This window comes from Enoplosus armatus, chromosome 16, assembly GCF_043641665.1.
Source record: "Enoplosus armatus isolate fEnoArm2 chromosome 16, fEnoArm2.hap1, whole genome shotgun sequence".
NCBI lineage: Eukaryota > Metazoa > Chordata > Actinopteri > Centrarchiformes > Enoplosidae > Enoplosus > Enoplosus armatus.
The window spans coordinates 10,776,274-10,795,722 of NC_092195.1; the positions used below are offsets into that span (position 1 = coordinate 10,776,274).

At 42.3% G+C, this 19,449-nt stretch overlaps 1 protein-coding gene across 1 annotated transcript in view; it reads right to left on the minus strand.

The window, feature by feature from the left end:
- The window catches only part of runx1t1 (RUNX1 partner transcriptional co-repressor 1), a 19,255-nt gene extending 8,421 nt beyond the window's left edge, over nt 1-10,834 (minus strand). Inside the window, exons 1-4 of the mRNA XM_070921400.1 lie at nt 10,696-10,834; nt 8,240-8,481; nt 5,588-5,677; nt 1,450-1,631 (exon numbers count right to left, since the gene is read on the minus strand). Of these exons, the coding sequence (XP_070777501.1) occupies nt 1,450-1,631; nt 5,588-5,677; nt 8,240-8,481; nt 10,696-10,810 (629 nt within the window). The 5' untranslated portion in view covers nt 10,811-10,834. The remainder of the gene's footprint in view (nt 1-1,449; nt 1,632-5,587; nt 5,678-8,239; nt 8,482-10,695) is intronic.
- Between the last annotated feature and the right edge of the window lie 8,615 nt (nt 10,835-19,449).

Below are 19,449 nucleotides of genomic sequence, written 5' to 3' on the forward strand. Positions count from 1 at the left end.
TACTCACGCTTTCACACTGGATAGAGAATCACGCACACACACACTCACACAAACAGACCACATTTTTTCACTGAATACAGATGCCTACTTACTTTTTCTCTCACTCCATATATTCTCTCTCTCTCTCTCACATTTACACGCACACCTTTTCCCCTAAGCTCACTCCCCTATGCACCAGACGGCCTGCAAATATGCAGGTATTACAGAAAAAGTCTGCCTATCCGACTGTTGGGGGAAAAGAGAGGTGAGAATTATTAATGTTGCGTTTGGCATTTTTGTCCCTCAGCAAATATAAAAAGTACATTTTCCTCTCCCCTGTCTGCATTAAAAATTTCAGACCCCCGGGATTTCCCCTTTATTTCAAAAGACCATGCACTCATTGTACTCGTATAGCACAAACTCACAACAAAACACAAATGTTCACGCACTTCTACAAAGAAGTTAAAAATGCTTGATAATGTTGAAAGAATGTTTGTCTGGATATGTGCATATATAACTGCATGTATTAAAGACGTGTTAGTCTCAGTTATTATTCTGATTAGTAAAAATCCTTTGTTAAGCTATTTTGGAAGAAAATGCATACAAATCTATATAAAGATCCTGAAGTTTTTTTTAGTCGTATTGCAGCTCTACCACATAAATTTTACTTTACTGGGCAGAGAATGAGCCACAGTCTTAAACATGCGCACACGCTCGCCGTTGGTCTGGATGGATTTTCTGCTTGTTTCCGTTTCTGGTGCTTTGGGGGAAGACTGTTGGAGAGAGGACTATAGTTTTTTACAGTGATGTGTGTTCCTGGACGTCACGTCTCAGCGCTTGTCCATTAGAGCAGGGAACATTGAGTCATTACCAAAGTCCGTGACAACAAATGGATGTAATGATTTGGCTTGGGTGAGGGGTTGAACTGATGCAGAGACACACAAAGACACACACAAACCGGCACATTCAAACATGGAAGTAAATGATAAGCTAGGCATCAAAAACATACACAGAGTACACATTTATACACATTCAGTGACACAATCACACTTTTCATTAAGACACAGCTGTCTTCCTTCTATTTTCTATCCTCAGGATGTGTGTATGTGTGTGTGTGGGCATAGCCAGGACTACTTTTCCCATCTCTTCCTCTCCTCAGTTTAGAGAAGGAGCCGGGAGCTGAGATGTCCAACGGAGCACGACATGAGGCCCGTTGGTGCACTGACACTTCCCATACATGCATTAACACATCACACTATTGCCTTGCATTGGCTCAGCTTGTGTCTGTGGACTAATGTATGGGGATGCAGGCAGACTCAAAGTGATTCATGCATGAGATCAAATCACAGAGAAGTAAAAAGCCTCGGCTGCTTTAATGTTTGGAATTCATAAACTCTCCATCTTGAGCGCTGTGAACCCAAATGAGTGCCATAATGAATAAATAATGTCCCGACTCTCTGATTCACCCACCTGTCTGGCGTCCTTCTCTTGCCGTTCTCGTTGACGTCCAGCAGGAGTTCGGAGGAGTCCACTGGGGAGGTGGTGCTGGTGTCCAGGAGCAGCTGCTCGTGCTGGGCCAGGTACTGAGCTGGGTTCTGCTTGGCCAGCCTGGCACAGTGCAGCAGCTCCCTCTGAAGGAGCGGCAGGTTGGCCTACAGAAGGAAACTGTATTACCAGGGGAACTTTAACAACTGTACAGTATAGACGACACTGACAACCTTTTTTTGCAGAGAAGCAAGAATATAAATATCACATCTGCCTTTTTGCTTTTTAGCCAATTTTTAAGTAAAAAAAACACTCACTCAGTCACTCACTGCTGTTTCTAAGGGGCTCTCTGTTGCCTTTTTTGCTAATTTTGGAAACAATGACAATAATCTGTCAGATTCTGAGCTGAGGTGTTTATACTACAATCAAAACATAATTATGGAGATTTGAACTGCATGAAACAGTAAAATGCAAATACAATTGTGTCTGCATTGCTTTATGGGTGATCAAAGCCATCTTAAGCTCTTAACACTCATGGCCTTGTGCAAAATATGTTGTTGATGTATTATATTAAAACAAAGATCTATTAAACTGGATTGATGCATCTCTTTGATCTGAAACTAAATGTAAAGCTATACAAAATCTAATTGACACTCTGCCTGTTTTCAAGAAATATAACACACAGAAATGTATTATCTCACGGAGAGCCCCAAACAAAGATCATGTTATAATAAAAGCTTTTTCCGCAGTCTTTTCATTCCAAAAACATCAATTTGAGGTAACAAGAGATCCATTTCTTCCATGTCATCTAACCGCTGTTTGCTCATTACCACTGAACCACCACCACTTCCTGTGACCCAGAGTGCATTAACACCCAGAGAGATTCTCTACGGGATACACATTTTTGTTTTTTTAAAAAGGAACAGCAGCTATTTTCGATCTCTTTGACATAACGAGGGGCTCTGCTTTCTTGTGTGGAGTTACAGGGTCGTGCAGGTATGTGCGCATTGACTTCAAAGACATCTGATGAGGTGCGTTTTGAAGCAAGAAGATGAAAGTGTTGCGTCAGGCAGGTTCAGAATAAGAGTGGTGGCTATTTTGGCGAGGTACATCACAAGAGCCTTTGGAGGGCCATCTTTGCAAGTTTTAGGCCTGTAAATCTCTGTTTTGTGCTCAATAACATAATCTCTCTCTAAGTCTCCAGCTTTTATTCCCATTCTTTCCTGCCGTCCTAAATTTGCTTCCTTTTCTTTGCCAACTGCATACAGAAATAATACTCGCAAAACACAACCCTTACTTGTTTATGGTATTTATGTTTCATAATCATACAAAAATCCCTCTCCAGTAATTGGCTGTAGTAAAAGAAATGCCAAGCGCTGGCCTTCGCTTTACCTGCCTGAGTTAATGGTCCGTTAATAGTTTATGATCGTAATTACCCTCTGAAAAAAGAGCATAAAATAGATTGCTTTGACCTCGCTGAACTCATCTTTCATTAATTAGAGGTCATCCTAATTGCCAGAGATGTGGGATGCATTAACAAAAAGACTGAGTCAAGAAATGCAGACCACTGAAGAGACTGGATCATTTTTCATATGATAAAGTATGGCGATTTGCTTCTGTGCAGTTACGGTAACCAACATCTGCACTTGCATAAAAGGAAAATTTCAAGTAGTGTTCAGCAGCCACAGCTAAAATCCGCCCAGGATGATTTATTGTGAAAATACTGGATCTGTCATTTTGTCAAACGGTGCCAAAAAAACTATTCAGAATATGCCACGTTCAGGATACGCTGCACTTCATCAACTTTCTGTTTCTGTGTAATTTGCAGATGGAGGAGAAACTAGGTGACTTAGTTTTTGCACGTCTATATTGTCCTGTTTCAATTATTTCCTATTACCACTCTCCCTCTCTCTCTCTCTCTCTAGCTAAATGTGTTTATTCCTTTGTCTCACAGCACTCCTCTCCACTTCAGCACGACACAAGAAAAACAAAACACTTGACAGCTAAGATGAGAGCGAACTTTAAAAAAGCACAACTTTAACTTGGAAACAGAGAAACATTGTTACTCTGTGAGCCTGTTGTCTCGTGTGGCGGGCGTCCTGCCAACACATCACATCACTGGCGCTGTGTGGTTTATGATTGCCTCCTTCCAGTAAAGAGTCCCAACCAATTTGCGGTTTAGTATTAAGAGAAGGGGAAAGGAGTTGAGTGGGTTTGGGTGGGGGTGGAGGGGGAGGTCGACTTGGTCTAACATTAGCTTAATGAAAAACTCTGAGCCCTGACGCACATTGTTGCAGCTGTGCTTCGACGCACCTATAAAAGCTCCCCTACACCTCCAACTGCTCTCCGCTACCATATGGTAGCTGGCATTAAAGGCCCCGCAGTGGGAAGACACTAAAATTAGACTGGGGATAGAGAGAGGCAGAGAAGGGGATGGAGGGGGAAAAAAAGAGTTGCATCTTTGATTCCGCAGCCATCCCAGTGATACACTAACCATCTGGCGAGGAGAGGAGAAGGGAAGGAGGGACTGGAGGATGGATAGATGGGGAACAGTAAACAGAGGAAAAGGGATAAAGACAGAAAGATGTGGAGGGGAGAACAAATGAGAAGGTGAGTCAAAGAAGAAAAAGATGAAGAAAACTTGTGATGAGAGTGATGTAAGGAAGGAGACAGGGAGGACACAAAGCCAACAACAGTGATTCTCATGGGACCAGGTTCTGCTGCCCACATCCACGCAGGACCTCAGAGGATAATAGAGGCTCGTGAATGTCAGCTCACACATGCACACATCTGCAAATGCACACACGCACGCAGACAGAGCGCAGAGAGATGAAATTGTGCTCAGGGAGAAGCAACTGTCTTGCTTTCATAAATAACATTTACCTCATGCCTGTCACTCAGACACAAACAGATAGCGCAGGAGAGGGAGGGATAGATAAGGGATAGAGAATAGATAAAGAGGAAGATGTAGACAGAGAAGTCAAGAAGAAGATTGAGGGGAAACAGAAAATAAAATCAGTAAAAAAAGAAAGTGAGAAAACAAAACAGAGCCTTTTCAGAGCTGTGTAATAGAAACAAATGAGCTCTGTGCTAAACGTTATGCCTGTCCCTGCTCTCCATCTCTCAGTAGCACACTGATATTGATTTCAGCTTCACCTAGACCCCATAACATGATCTGAACTGCTCCTGCACAGTACATCCCTCAATAAAAACCCCAGTCTACTACCAAAACAAATCATACCACCACTCTCGCCTCCAGGCTGCTTTAGCTTCTCAAATCCTCGACATTCAGAATATGCACCTATCTGACACAAACATCCCAAATGCGCATAAATGACCACTATTCCACCTGTAGATACAAACAGACAAACCACCATCCCTCTTCATTTTTCTCTCCCCGACTGGAATAAAGAGATGTGAGGTGCGCTGTTGTGGGCTGAAGCAAGGGCACGGCTTGATGCTTAATAGACTGCTCCTTCCTCTGGCAATACACCATGCTAATGGCTGAAAATGGAAAATACCGTGGCTTAGTGGGATAAAGAATCGATGACAAAGCAAGCCTGAGAGAAAGAGGTGGAAGAGGCAGGAGAGGGGACGTTGTCCTCAGGCCAAAACCACACTCATTGTGCTCTGTTCCAGCACACCTTAAGCAAGCTTCTTAAAAAACAACAACAACAACTTCTTTCCAGTTCACATATTGTACAGAAATAATTATAGTCTGAACAAAATTACTCGCTTTGGGTCAAACAGGGTGAACCTAAAAGAGTGAGATCAGCCTCAGTGTTGAAATGGCCTCTGCACTGTTTAATGTGGAGGAGAGAGAAACAGACGGATTGAGCAAGAGAGAGAAAAAGATGATGTGAGAGACGGAATGAGAGCGACAGTATCTTGTGAAATTGTAGAGAAACTGATTGAGAGGGAAGAAAGAGGCAGGTTAGGGATAGACATGAGAGAGAGAGACAAAGATGCAAAAAGGAGAAAGACTAGGGAGAAAATAGGGATAAATATCATGAACATAAGTATGCACATCTGGATGTGGGCTGGCTAAATGTTTTCCAGATTTGGTCGTTCAGGCAGACTGGCCGGCAAACCCTCTGTAGTAATTGTACGTTTAAGTATGTACCTTCAGAAAGGGGATGACAAAAGGTCGCAGAGGGAAGTTGGTGGCTTCTTGGAGCTTGGAGTGAAATTCTTCGATGGTTAGCGTGGAATTCTGGAAGAGAGAGAGAGAGACAGAGAGAAAACACATGAATCCATGTGGAAGGCATTAAGTGATAATATTACTTATTGGAAGCTAAGCTATATCCTGGCCCGGAGTGAATGTTTCGGGTTTTTGTAATAGGAAGCATATGGGCGAGCCACAGCGAAAAGAACCTCAGAAAACAAAGACACACATCTCCTTCAATTAACAAAACAAATGCTCATGCAGGAGACACATCATCAAAAAAGTCGCTGCACGAGGAGGAAATCTTTTTTTTAAACCAAACATGCTCTTTTTGAACATGGGCTTGTGTGTGTTGGTGGACTTTATAAACTTTTGATAATTATATTTATGATAAATTGTCATCTGCATATTTATCTAAACATTTAGGTGCAGTTAAATAGCTTAGGTGAAGATGTGCTCCTTTTTGGAGTGCAATCTGTAATTTATGTCTAATACCACACAACACATAACACAATTCTTGCAGTTTTGTTCAGGATATTTTTCTTCCTTTTTGCTTTTTCTTTCCGTTTCCATCACTATGACAGTCATTTGGATGTTTGCACACATGCTTTCTGTTCTATATGTGTATATGCATGGCACCCACGTCCTTATCAACACCGTACATGTGACTATCACACTTGTGCCATAATGCTGCATGCCTGTGTTATCTCTCTCCATCAGTGCCAGCGTGTCTCTTTTCACCAGATAAAACCAAGGTGACCAAAATACATTACAGTAGCATGGACCAGGCAAACGTGCGGTCGACAGGGGAGGCGGTTGTATATCTAGAGTGAGAGGGTGTTTGTGTGTGGGTGAAAAGTGGGTTATACATTTCAGTTTGTCAGCTCTCCACACCCAAACAAAGTCAAGTTTCTGTCTCTACTTCCTTGGCTGCCTGCAACTCACATTAATGGCTGACAAGACAGCGGTGACACTATTTTTAATTTTCAACATGAACCATTCCCGAGATGCAGAGCGGAGAGAAAGAGTAGAAAAAGAAGGAGAGAGAGGTGAGCATGCACATGGGAGAAGAATCTGCTCTATAACAAGCAAAAATACAAACAAGGAAAAAAAAAATCAAGCGAGACGGAGCAGCAGATATTATTTTTCCTCCCCACACTCTCGGCGTTATTTCCCAGACCTGAATTTTGTTACATTCAGCCTTACATCTGTTCACCCAGATTGCGTAGGGGCTGTTCTTGACAGCTAGTGAAACCTCCTGAGTCTCCCTCTCTCCCTCTCCCCAGCACACAACTAGCTAATTAACGGTGTCACTCTTTTCAATAAGGCAGGGGGAGGGACAGAGAGACAGTAAGCGAGAGAGAGAGAGAGAAAGAGAGAGAAAGAGAGATATGGGTGGGGGGGGGCACAACGACACAGGAGTGCATATGCAGACGGTGAGAAAAATAAACATAGTGAAGCCAAAAGGAGGCTATGCTCTGTGTGGCTAATTAAAAAAATTCCTCCCTCCATCTCCTCCGCCTCCTCTTTTCTGCACAACGTTCAATCACTATTTCTGTATTCCCCTGCTCGTTATGCTCAGATTTTCTCAGATCACATAGATGCGGTAAATCTTTAGATTTGCACATGTATTTTATATAGCCTTCATATAACCATGTCAGCAAAGCTGGAGAAACACATCTGTCTTATTAAGTCCCTGTTGGATAAATGTATTTTGATGTTTGCAGGCTTACATTGTATTTTGATTTATTACCAATGCAGAAACACTTAGTGAAGGAAACATTTCTGTTGTTCTTTGCATACATGTTGTTTACATGCTGTTTTATTAGTTCAGACAAATTCTAATTTAGGATTTTAAAATATCACACGCTGTTTTTATTCATTTTATGCACTGGATCTTAATTTGGGTAAGAAGTGTGATTGCTCTAATTAGTGCATCCGCTTAAAGCTACAATCATTATTTAAATAAATGAATAAGTAATGTTTTAATATTGCAACTGGCTGACTCATGTTAGTTTGTCAGACACCTGCACAACCTTTGCAAGTTTGATGTTAAAATAACAAGTCTAATCCTTGCCTTGTGCCTCTGGTTTTCCATGTTTGAATTTCAACAAATGTAATGCAATTAAATCCAAAGAGGATCAGGTGCATAAAGACGGTAGTCTCCTGGTTTGATGTTATTCTTTGTCCCAGAGGACAACATACTGCCATTGTTTGGTATAACACTGAATAATAAACTGCAAAGCACTGATGGATGTCAATCCTGGAGGCAGAGATCTGGGTTTATTTTACACTTTTGCCTGAAGGACCAGATGGGTGAAGTTTCTGACATAAGAAAATAAAAAAGCCTTAAAGAAATACCCCTGAGGTTTTCATAATCAGTGATAAGTATTTCAAAGTATTCATCTCTGTGACTGAAAACTAACCTGACACTATTTAAACTTTTTGAAGTTTTTTAGTGAACGCCTTCCATCTGCTGAACAAATGTTAAGAATTATTCTCAAATAGCCAACTAATGGATTCACTTATTCCTGCTAACTCGAGGCCCGGTGTCGACTTTCACTCTATGAGCCCTTTGAACCACAGCTCACACACACAGTAGCCACTCACCACTAGTCCCAGCACTAATGTGCGGACGCGCTCGCCGATCTCAGGTGAGATGTCGTTGCCAAACTGCTGTAGAGTTGTGAGGAAGCGCTTGAGCTTGCTGAGCTGGCGGGCGCCGCAGGCCGGCGGTAGCTGCTGGTTGGCCAGCGAGGAGGAGGAGGAGGAGCTGGGACCATTGCTGTAGCCGTTTGGAGGAGATGGAGCGCCATTGAGCGCTGTAGGAGAGTGGCTACTGCCATTGGTTACTGCATGAGACAAGGACATAAAGAATAGTGTTAAGAGAAAGCACACTGTCGTACAAAAGTAAAACTGCATTCGCTCTTGCTATACACAGATCACCAAAAATAACCTAAAATCCCCGACTATGCCTTTAACAAACACCAACTAAGGAAACAACATATGTCAGCTTCACTGAAACCTAACCACTGATTTGAAATTATTTACATTCCCCTGAAAACATTCACAATCCTCAACATTTGCTTCCAATCATCGCGGCTCGTTTGATCCTTTGCGGCATCTTCTCATAAAAAACATATTTCTGCATTTGGAGACATGTTGCCTCCCTGCACCTCCTTCTCCCTTTCCCTCCTTCCCTGCAGTCTAAACAAGCAGGGACAGTGTGACCCCCACTGCTGCGCCAGAGCACGGGAGCAGTGTGTGTGTGTGTGTTGGGGGAGTTGGTGTACAAAGAGATACAAGGCGGCATAAAGCTTTCTCTCTAATGAGATTAGGTTTTGACTAGCGATCCACTCACTCCCCCTCTGGCCGCCGTCCAAAGCCGCCACTGTAAAGAGAGGAGAGAGACGAGATACTCAAACTGCATCTGGTAACAATTACGTCGGGTGGAAATCAAAGCATACTGCTTTGTTAAAACCTTCGGCATGTGTAATGAGAGAGCTGGGCCTTTCCTCCCTCATTGCACGGAAGCCCCGATGTTAATTGTGGAGTGATAGAGAGAGAGAGAGAGAGAGACATAGTAAATACCAGAGATGTATGTAAGTAAGTGATTGAAAGAGAATAAAATAATGCCTCTGTTGCAGAAACCCAGCACTACTATCTCAGACCTGAGTGCTCCGAGCATTTTGAACCACAGGGCCTTCGATTCTTTGATTCTAGTGCTCTTCATGCAAGTGGTTAAGTATGCACTTCTGAGTGAATACTAGGGTGTAATTTACTTGTCACGGGCTATGTGCACGTCATGGCAAAGCTCCAACGGTTTGTAAGCGTGGGCGTTAATGAACTTGTTGGGTGAGGTGTTTGGAATCACTGCAATTCGGAAAAAGGCTCAAGGTTTATTTTCCATGGGTGTCTTAAGGTGGAATTGTACCTCTGCGGTCTGATGTAGAGTACAGCCATCCCGCCATCACCTTAGAAGTAATTTACAGTTCAGCATCACATTGCACCAGTTGATACAACCATCATCGTATTATCGGCAGGGATCCACTAACCTAAACTTTTCTCTCCCAATACCAGTGCCCTCTTTCCCCAAGTTTAAAATAAGTATACCACACTACGTGGAACTCTGATCATGAGGCCAGGGATGCTGTGGCTACATGTACGTAACTGACAGCGGAAACAAACAACTTTGTGAAGACATTTACAAAGAAACTTTATTCAACATGGATATCATGGCCAATACCAGATCTGCTTAATAAAGTCAGTATCAGCACTGATACCTACAACATCAGCCCATATCCTTCTTTAACTATATACTACACATTACTTACATTACATTCTGTCATTCACCTTGTCATATAGAGGAACTTATGGGGAAGTCTGTCTTCCTTCCAACTCAAAAGGAGACTATTGCTGTGCAGTCATTAATAGGGGAGGTAATCATGTTTTCTTTCTATCATTCTCTTTGTAAAGGAGAGAAATTATTTGCATCGAGTAGAAGATTTCCAATTGGAACAGCTTTGTTACATGTGTGTTACTGAGAAGAAGATTACTAGACCTTCCTTCACCTTGCTTAATATTTCTTTCATGACCAACAATCAAACACAGCTGTTGTTTGAAGAGCATATGGCGAAGCTGATGTGTACCTCTGTTGCTACACCATAACCCCTTAAAGCAACATTATGTAACTATTTCACCTTAAAATAACAGCTTCAAAATCATTTTGATGGGACTTGTAATAGGGATAATGGCGCCTCTTTCATTCCCACTCTATGTCTGTTCCTAACACTTTACAACACTACACCACACATGGGTCTAGCTTAGTATTATCTGTACGGACATCATGACAGAGGTGAAGAGACCGAAGAGGACGTTGATGGAAGAAGCTAAGAAGAGAAAAAGAGGTAGTGACCGAGCAAGAGGCCGGACAAGAGTAAATCTCAGACTGTACAACTGTCTAAGATGGTGAACTGCAAAACTGTAGGCGCGGCAAGTCGTAAAAAATACAAATACTTGCACAATGTTGCTTTTTAGCAGAGCTATGAACCTGGCTTTATACTCACATGTAGTGGGGGTGTAGGAGCTGTTACGGGGCGCTCCTTGCGTGCTGGGTGGGGGCGGCATGGTAGGGGGGGTCAACCTGGACTGTGTCTTGACGTCCGCAGGTGAGTCGGGCATGGTGGAGTGCTTCCCAGTGCGATCTGAAAGAAGACACAGGAGACGGGCAAAAGATTATAAGAACATACCAAAAATAACATGCTGATAGCTTAACACAGGAAATAAACAACAGCTCAGGGCGACACATTCCACATCTGTGTGCCAAGAAAGGAACTATATCATAATTTGCACATAAACAGCGGCAGGATTTAATTTGATAACAAAGCGCCTGTGAGGTGCAGCAGACAAGACTAGATCTGGAAATAGATGGCTCACCACATCATATGTCTGCGAGTCTTGCCACAATGACATTGATGAATATGCTCAGACTGTCGAATGAGAAATGAGAAGGAGAGAAAGGAGAGACTCACAGACACACAGACAGACAGACACCCGAGAGAGGAGCGTAAATCTGCAGCGAGCTCGGGTCTCATTCCACCACCATCTGTGCCATCCTGCATGCCCGCTACACAGAACAGCGACACAACAACCCCCTGCTAACGACTGCAGTGTTCATTACACACACACACACACACACACACACACACACACACACACACTGCCCTAATGCTTGTATCTCTGGATACAATATTCACATCTGTTCAGGACTGGAACACGACAGAAAACCAACTAGCCAATGAACTAATCTGAGACGGCGAAAACACACACTAACTGATCTTGACTCGTTTTTCACCTTTGATATTCATAACAATCAAAACCAAAACATTTTCTTTGATGACATGCCTATTTTCACCTAATTCAGTTGCATTGTGCTCAGCAGAGAACAACAACCAGACATTATCAGAGTCTGTGGCGTGAGGGCCGAGCCCACATTGTGCAGGATAAGATACGCAACTTCCCTCAGCAATAGCAATAACAAGCCTATCACAGAGTTAACAGAGTGTTATCAACCATCTCTGTGGCACATTGTGAAAGGGAGATTATAAAAAAAGGAAGAGAGAGAAAGGAGAGAGGAGGGAAGGGAGGAGCTGCAAGAGAAACAAAAGTACTATCTTTGACATTGGGAACATATGGCTGTAATCAAGGAGTGGGCATGTGCTTTGACTCAAAGACACACACATGCACGGTAAAGGTACACACACACACACACACACACACACACACACACACACACACACACACACACACACACTCTGTAATCAGGGTGGTAAGGGTGCATGTTCCAGAAAAGGGTGGTCCCTGTCACACATTTTTCTCAAGACCCTAGAGTGTGTTTGTGTGTTTTTGCTGCATATGATGAATATGCACACTATTACATAATCGTGTACTTTATATGTTAACTACGTTTATTTGCATGTTTTCCCTTGGTGTTTGTGTGTTCAAGTGTATACACTACAAACTATATAAATGTTAGTGTTCCTCCCTGCCGACTGTTTGGATCCACGGTAAAATGAAAGAGAAATACTGATGCGAGAGAGACAGGATAGCCTAAGCCTGTTAGCTAGGCCCCAGTCTCAGTAGCACTCTGGCTTGCTGCTGCCGAGGTGCACTGTGACTAAGTATTTTAGTCACGCCAGCTCGGCTTTAGCAGGCAGGCAAGTGAGAGATGGAGATGTCACTGAAATTTTAAATAGAGAGGGCTCCACAGCTCCATTTCCGGATCGAATGTTTAGGTCAGTTTTGTTTATTCTACATGTTGACCCTTTGAGAAATAAGCTGAGGGAATATGATGCAAATGAATGAAACAATCACAAGAAATATACAAGATATATTACATAGTGATTACACCACATTATACATGGCCAGCGACATGTTCATGAAAAGTAATGATATTGCCTATTTAAGCTTTAAAGGTTTACTGAGAAAATCTGTGACGTACAAGAAAGTGAACATTAATTTCTCAGTTTCTCAAGAAACAAGCAAGAGTTTATAAGCCACACTAGCTCCTTGAGGCTACACTGCTCCTTATGTCTTACTGACTGACACTGCCTTTCTTAGTGCTCCTCACTGGTACATTGGCATGTATAGGCAGCAATATGCTGTTGTCAAGATATTCCCTTGTTGTTAAATGGTGAGTCTCCAGGAGCTTCCAAAGATCCTCAAGGCAAGCAGATCCCAACCCAAAGAGTCAGATGCTGTCAGAGGACAGAAAAGGAAGAGTAATGAATCATCAGGTCCCTCCTAACCATAGATGACTGTCCCTCAGTAACCATGCACACTCTGTCCTAGGAGGCATCAACTGATAAAGTCACTGGGAAGGTTGGATTTATCAGGCTCCCAGCACACTGTTAAAAGAGTCTGGGTGACATCCAGACTAATACTGAGAACCAGAACATAAAACACCTTCAGGCCTAAAACTTTTTAGGGTTACTGGGATGGGCCCAGCTTGGACTAAATCTCTCAAATTTTAAGGTTTGTGTTGGGTTTGACTCAAAATGTCTTTTAATTGTACTGTTAAAATTAAATTATCAATATAAGTTAATCACTGACTCATACTATAACACAGATTTTAGCTCAGGAAAAACTGAGGAAAAGAGGGATAAATTGCAGAGAACAGCCTGAGAGGATAGAGAGTAGAGATTAGTGGCAAAAAGCCGAGTGATTAGGAAAGCAGAGAATAGAGGGATGGAGGTGAAAGAAGAGTCAACGTGAAGACGGAGAGCGACTGTCCAACCCTTTAACTGTCTATTCACTGTGCTTCAACTGAACTCTCTCTCTCTCTCTCTCTCTCTCTCTCTCTCTCTCTCTCACACACACACACAACTTTTCTCCCCATCTTCCCGACCTGGCCAGACTGAGAAAGGTTTACTTCTCTAATTTCACCACAGTAAAAAAGTCTGGACCTGACTATTTATTTTATAAACTCAGGATATAGCAAAAATAGCTGGTGGAAACATATAGTCTTACCTCTGGCTGCCAGCTATCATATCCTGTATGCCTGCCTAAAATATGATCTATGAAAATACAAGGTCATTAAAAAAGACGGCCGGGTGACAGGACTCAAGGCAATTCATCATTTTCCAGTCAAACACAAAGACCCTACATGTATACGCTTAACGAGCCCAAGTTAAATAGAGAGAAGTTACCGTATCACACATGGTTCTACTTATCCGGTTTCACTGGATCTTTGAGCTCATGCTTTCCATAATTCTGTATATTTGCTTTTCTAATTGTGTGGTCATTTTTGGCCCAGTTCACTTGATCTATTGTTAGATAATAGGATGTCAAGTTAGGATCCAAATCATCTTATAATTACCTTAATCTCTGTGACTAGATAAGGGAATGGATAATGTAAATGGCTCATGTCACCACAATGCAATTTGAAATCAGACTGACCTCCAGCAGTCCTCAGAGTGCAAAGCATACAATATTATCAATTTAGAGGAAAAGACTGGAGCATTATTCCTTGGGGTATTACTCATCTAAAAGTCAACATTTGTTCACAAAAAAAAAAACTTGAAAGGCACAATATATAATACATAAAGGGCGGAAAAAATCTGGATCCACCTGAACTCCTGCATGGTGCTGCGGGCCCTGCGGCATCATGGAACGATGAGTTTGGTTACAGGCTTGTAATTGGGGATTAACACCTGGGTCAGTGTTGTGATTGGATGGCAGTAGTCGGATGGAGATGAGAGAAACATAAACCCTGGAAGCATTTGAAACTCCCTCGGGGGAAGAAGATGACGGATAAAGAATGAATTAATGTAAAATCCATGTACACAGCTAATACATACATCAACGCAATACCATGCTCTCTCTCTCTCTCTCTCTCTCTCTCTATCTCTATGTAACATACACACCACACATACTTTGGTGATTCATAAACAGCATCTTCTCTCTTTCTGATTTGATTGAGAGCCCTGCAAAGCATATAAGCAGAATAAAATCAATGGCTTCATACTAACCAACAAGGGCTGCATCCAACCATTCACTCAGCAGTCGCTGTGCCACTTGAATCAATAGCAATACTCCCTCCACAAGGTAATTTACCCAGTCTTTGGGAAAAAATAAAAATGCATCTTACAACTGAAGCACATTATTGAAAACAGCTCATGGCATATATGTGGGCTATCCATTTCGGCGAGCAAATATGGCATGTATATTTTAAGATAAAAGATATATGTGCAGACGACAGTCAGACAAGACCTCATTTTATTACAGCAATAGAGCAAAGGCTGAACAATAGCAAGTGCTCGCTACCTCATGCATAATTCAATTCAAAAAGCACCACCTGAACAAGCAACCTTAAACAACCTTGAAAACAAAGTCGGGCGTCTCCTCCAGTCTAATACATCTGTTAAAAGTTAATGGCTGAACTTAATGCACATCTATTGTCCATTTATTAGCCCTGTTACTGCCCCGCCAGTTGCACATTGTAGGCAAAGCAGCAGATCTGCGGCTGGCGGATGGATAGTATTCCACAGGACTGGACAGGTATTGATGTGCGGAGCTTTAATGGAAAGGGCCGATGAGTGCTTTGACTTTGCCTAACTCACTTTATGACTTCTCAGAAGTGCTGTTGTCCAGGAATTAATGGATTGAAGAGGATGAGGACGGTTGTTGAGGAGGCAGCAATTAGCTATAAAGGAACGGAAGAGCCTCTCAAATGTGTGTTGATTCACTCGTGCACTCTCTGCAGGCAGAGGTGCCAAACCTATTGACGATCATGCCTATGGATGACAGTGATTAATGTCTCACAAAAGCCTCTTGGTGTGTGGTTTTATCCAAAGCATCATAAAGGAGCTCTTAGCGCAAATATTTGTTGTATGAGTGGCCTGAATGAGACTCAAACCCATGAGAGTATCAAGGCTGTAGGGATACCTCATTAAATGTATTTGGTATATTGTTTCCCAGCTATCAAATTGTATGTGTCAAAGTTAATTATACTGATATCTGACTGAATTACGAACTCCCAGGAGGGATGAGGTTGTATTTGCTTTGTCTACACAAAGTCGGGATTTCTCTAATAGCAGCAGAGCTGTTACAATGCTGTGTAGTGAGAAATCTTTTGGTGTAAAACGGTTACCAACATTTTTGGCTTGTGGACCTTTATAGCCAAACAATGCTTACTTGCATGGTCACTGATTGCATATGTCTTTGAACTGTGAGCATTTCAATCAAAGACTGATGTTCCCTTGTTTTAGTTTAACAGTTTTCAGACAACTGAAGGGGTAAAACTTCACAAGAAAATGACAAAGATTTGAGAAAAGTCACAAAAAAGAAGCACTTGTTTGCAACTGAAGTGTTCTTTTCTTTGTTCCTATTTTCTTAATCCTCTTGCGACCCCTCAGATTTATCTTTTGACCCATTTGTCTCTACTATTTGTAATCATTTGAGTATAAGATATAAGAATTTGAATCTGCTAACCGCCCTCACATCTCTCCAAACACGCTCCATAACAGCGCAAAAGTTGAATTGCGCTTGTTTGGTACTTCTTTAATCACTTTACAACCTATCCCTCTGACTCGCAGACCGATCCTAGAAATGAGGCAGAACCCTGGACAACTACCTGCCACTCACAAGGATGTCTTCACACTTACATCAGCCGTTTGCATCGTCCATGATTACGTGATCCGCAATGTTTTCAAAATCTCTCTTTCTTTCATTCTTTACTCGCCTTTCTCTCCCTCTCGCTCGTACCCTCTCTCAGCCAAGCTCAAAGAAAGGAGATTTTATCCCCCCGCTGACTTGTGATACACGCCTTTTCTAAGGTTACATGCAAGTTACATCACACGCCTAAAACAAGGTTGCTGCAATGAACGATATCTAGAAGGAACGCGGTCCCTGAGAAACAGTTCAATATGTTACAGAGAGGACTTTGCTAACCCACAACTCAAGGCAAAAATATCAAAACCTTACACATTTCATCATCACACACAAAGCTACGAGGTCATTTTGTATTCAAATCACCTTGTGAAATGGGGACAACATTGCCTAACCTTGATATTTTACATTATTCATAGAGGCTACAATGACTTCAAAGTCTATCATCAGGAGATAGAGTCAAACAATCTCAATTACACACTTCATAAGCCAGAATTGCCGCTGTGTGTACGTGTGTTTGCATGAGTGTATGTGCGCGCTGTGATTGTACAGTTGGAGACCCAGAAAATGATGTGATAACAGTGGCAGTAATATGCCACTCGAGACTACTTCACACAGGCAAATCCCATTTTTCAAAACGACAATGGATTTCAATCACGCTGGGTGAATTTTTGAGAGTTGGCGGCTGTGACATAAACAATTTACGGTGCGCTGGCGCCTGTGTGAGCACAAGATTGTATTAGTCAGACATAAGATATCATCATCATGGAGTTAAATGGAAAAATGTATATAGACTGACCCACTGCACACACACGGGCAAAACATATAATGTAGACATGCATAATACCTTCAGTGCACACATTCATATGTAGGTGTTGAGGTGAAAACCGTGAGGTACTGAAGCTGTAGGAAGCCTGTGAATTGAGCACTAATGATCCACAACATGTGCAAAATGGTGCCTCTGGGTGTGTTATACCCCCCCCCCCCCCCCCCACACACACACACAGTACACAATAATGTGTGAAGAGAGGGAGCGGGACAGATAGGTAATGGAATAGATGAAACGATACAGAGATGGTGTGATAGTGGCTTGTGGTGATTGCTCTGTGTGCTGGATACAGATGTGGAGAGAGGGAGCAGGGGACAGACACAAGAGAGAGATAAAGATGGAGCGAATGAGAGGACGGATGTGTTAAAGAGCACAGCTGAGGGACAGGTGGGGCGATTGAGATTCAGACAGAGTACACAGAGAAACAAGAGAAATCTATCGGTATGCAAGTGTAGTAACCCCTCTTCTCTTTCCATCATCCCTCTCCTCTCGACCATGCACACACACACACACGCACACACACACACACACACACACACAGTCATCGGCAGCCAGATGGAGCAGTATGCAGAGCATGTCCCATCAAACTCCACCCGCTTGTCAAGAAGATGTATGGATGCAACGCCCTACCACAAGCCCACAAACACACAAATACATACACACACAGACACACAGCTGCGAGGATGCATGCACAAATTGCAACCAAAACAACACAACTCTCTCTCTCCCTCACACACACACAGATCTGATTTCCATCATCTTATTTATTTCCCTCCCCAGCAGATGCAGGATGCAGTGGAAAGCAGCACCACCATCAGTGTGTCCCCTTGGACTTCTCTCTTTTTTTCTCTTTCTCCTCCTTACCCTCTCACTCTTACTCTTCCTCACCATCTCTCTCTCTCTCTCATTTTCTCCATGTCGGTCCCGACCCTCTTTTCCTCCTCCTATCTTCACTCTTTCCCCACTGTGAACACTCGCTGGTGAACACACATTCCTCCTGCTTCATCTCATCTCCCAGCAACATTAAATGATGCAGGGACTTTGGGCACAGTGTGATACAGTTTCCCCTTGCCAGTAATGGCCTTGTTATTCAAGAAATCTGCATGTTAGCTATTACTCATCATGCATTCAACGTTAATGTCATTCCTTTACACATTACTTCAGTGCTTTGCTAGTCTCTATCACACCTCAAACACGCTTTCCTTTTAAACTCAGTTAGCTCTTATGTTTATTTTGATGTTCTCACTTGCTAGCAAGATTGGAGTGTCTCCTTGTGACCAACTAATACTGGTTGGGGTTAAAGGTATGTGGTTGTAATGGAAATTTTGTATCATGAGAAAAACTGACCTTAAGTGCGTCATATTTGTTATATTTTGATTAAACACAATATAAGAATTTATGATATAAGAATACAACTCACAAGAATATGTTCAGAGAAACTGCAGTATCCAGAATAAGTGTTTTCTTTAAATGCACTTTGTCTTCATTTCAACTAATTCTGACACTATCTTGTCCTAATATCATAAATAGGAGACCTTATGTACAGTATAGACTGAGTTAAAGAGCGAAAGAGTGATGGCACAATACAAAACTAATGCACTGCAAACAGATCTGCTCCTGATCAGTGTTGACAGTCCGTTGCATCTCCCACCATATCTGTATTTTTCTCTCAGTGTAACATCGTGTGTTTACACTTTGTCAAGCCAGCAAAGACATAAGGAGATTTTTCAATCGCACACAAAGGTCTGAACACCATCTGTTCCATCACACAAACATTAACACGCACATGCACAAAATGACATAAGCTAAACACACAAATCCTGCAAAATACCTCAGACTACACACACATACACACACAGTGGACAATAAAACACATGTGGTGAATAACATTAGAAGTCCTTTACTCTTTCAAAAAATAGATTTATAGTGATGTCTGTTTTACCCATCTGTTGAAATAAAGTCTCTCTTGCAGAGAGTGAGAGAGGAAGCAAGTGTTAAGGAACAATAAAAATGATTCACAGTGCCCGTTACGCATCCTCTCAAATTGAACTGATTCCTGCCACATCTTGTTGCCAGGCAAAATTGAACTACAGGGTCTTGTAAAATAAAGACAGGCAATGGGAATGGGTGGCGGAAAAAACACAGAAAGGAGGGTGGAGGAGGGAAAGAAGAGGGTCAGGAAGAGGTAAAGGTAAAGAAAACATGAGGATATGTACGGTGACGGAGAGCGAGACAAGAAGCCGGAGAACTTACCATTATTACAGGAATAGCTGAACTAGAAACATATTGCCATCAGACATTTTTCCACAGTAGGGCCAAGCGG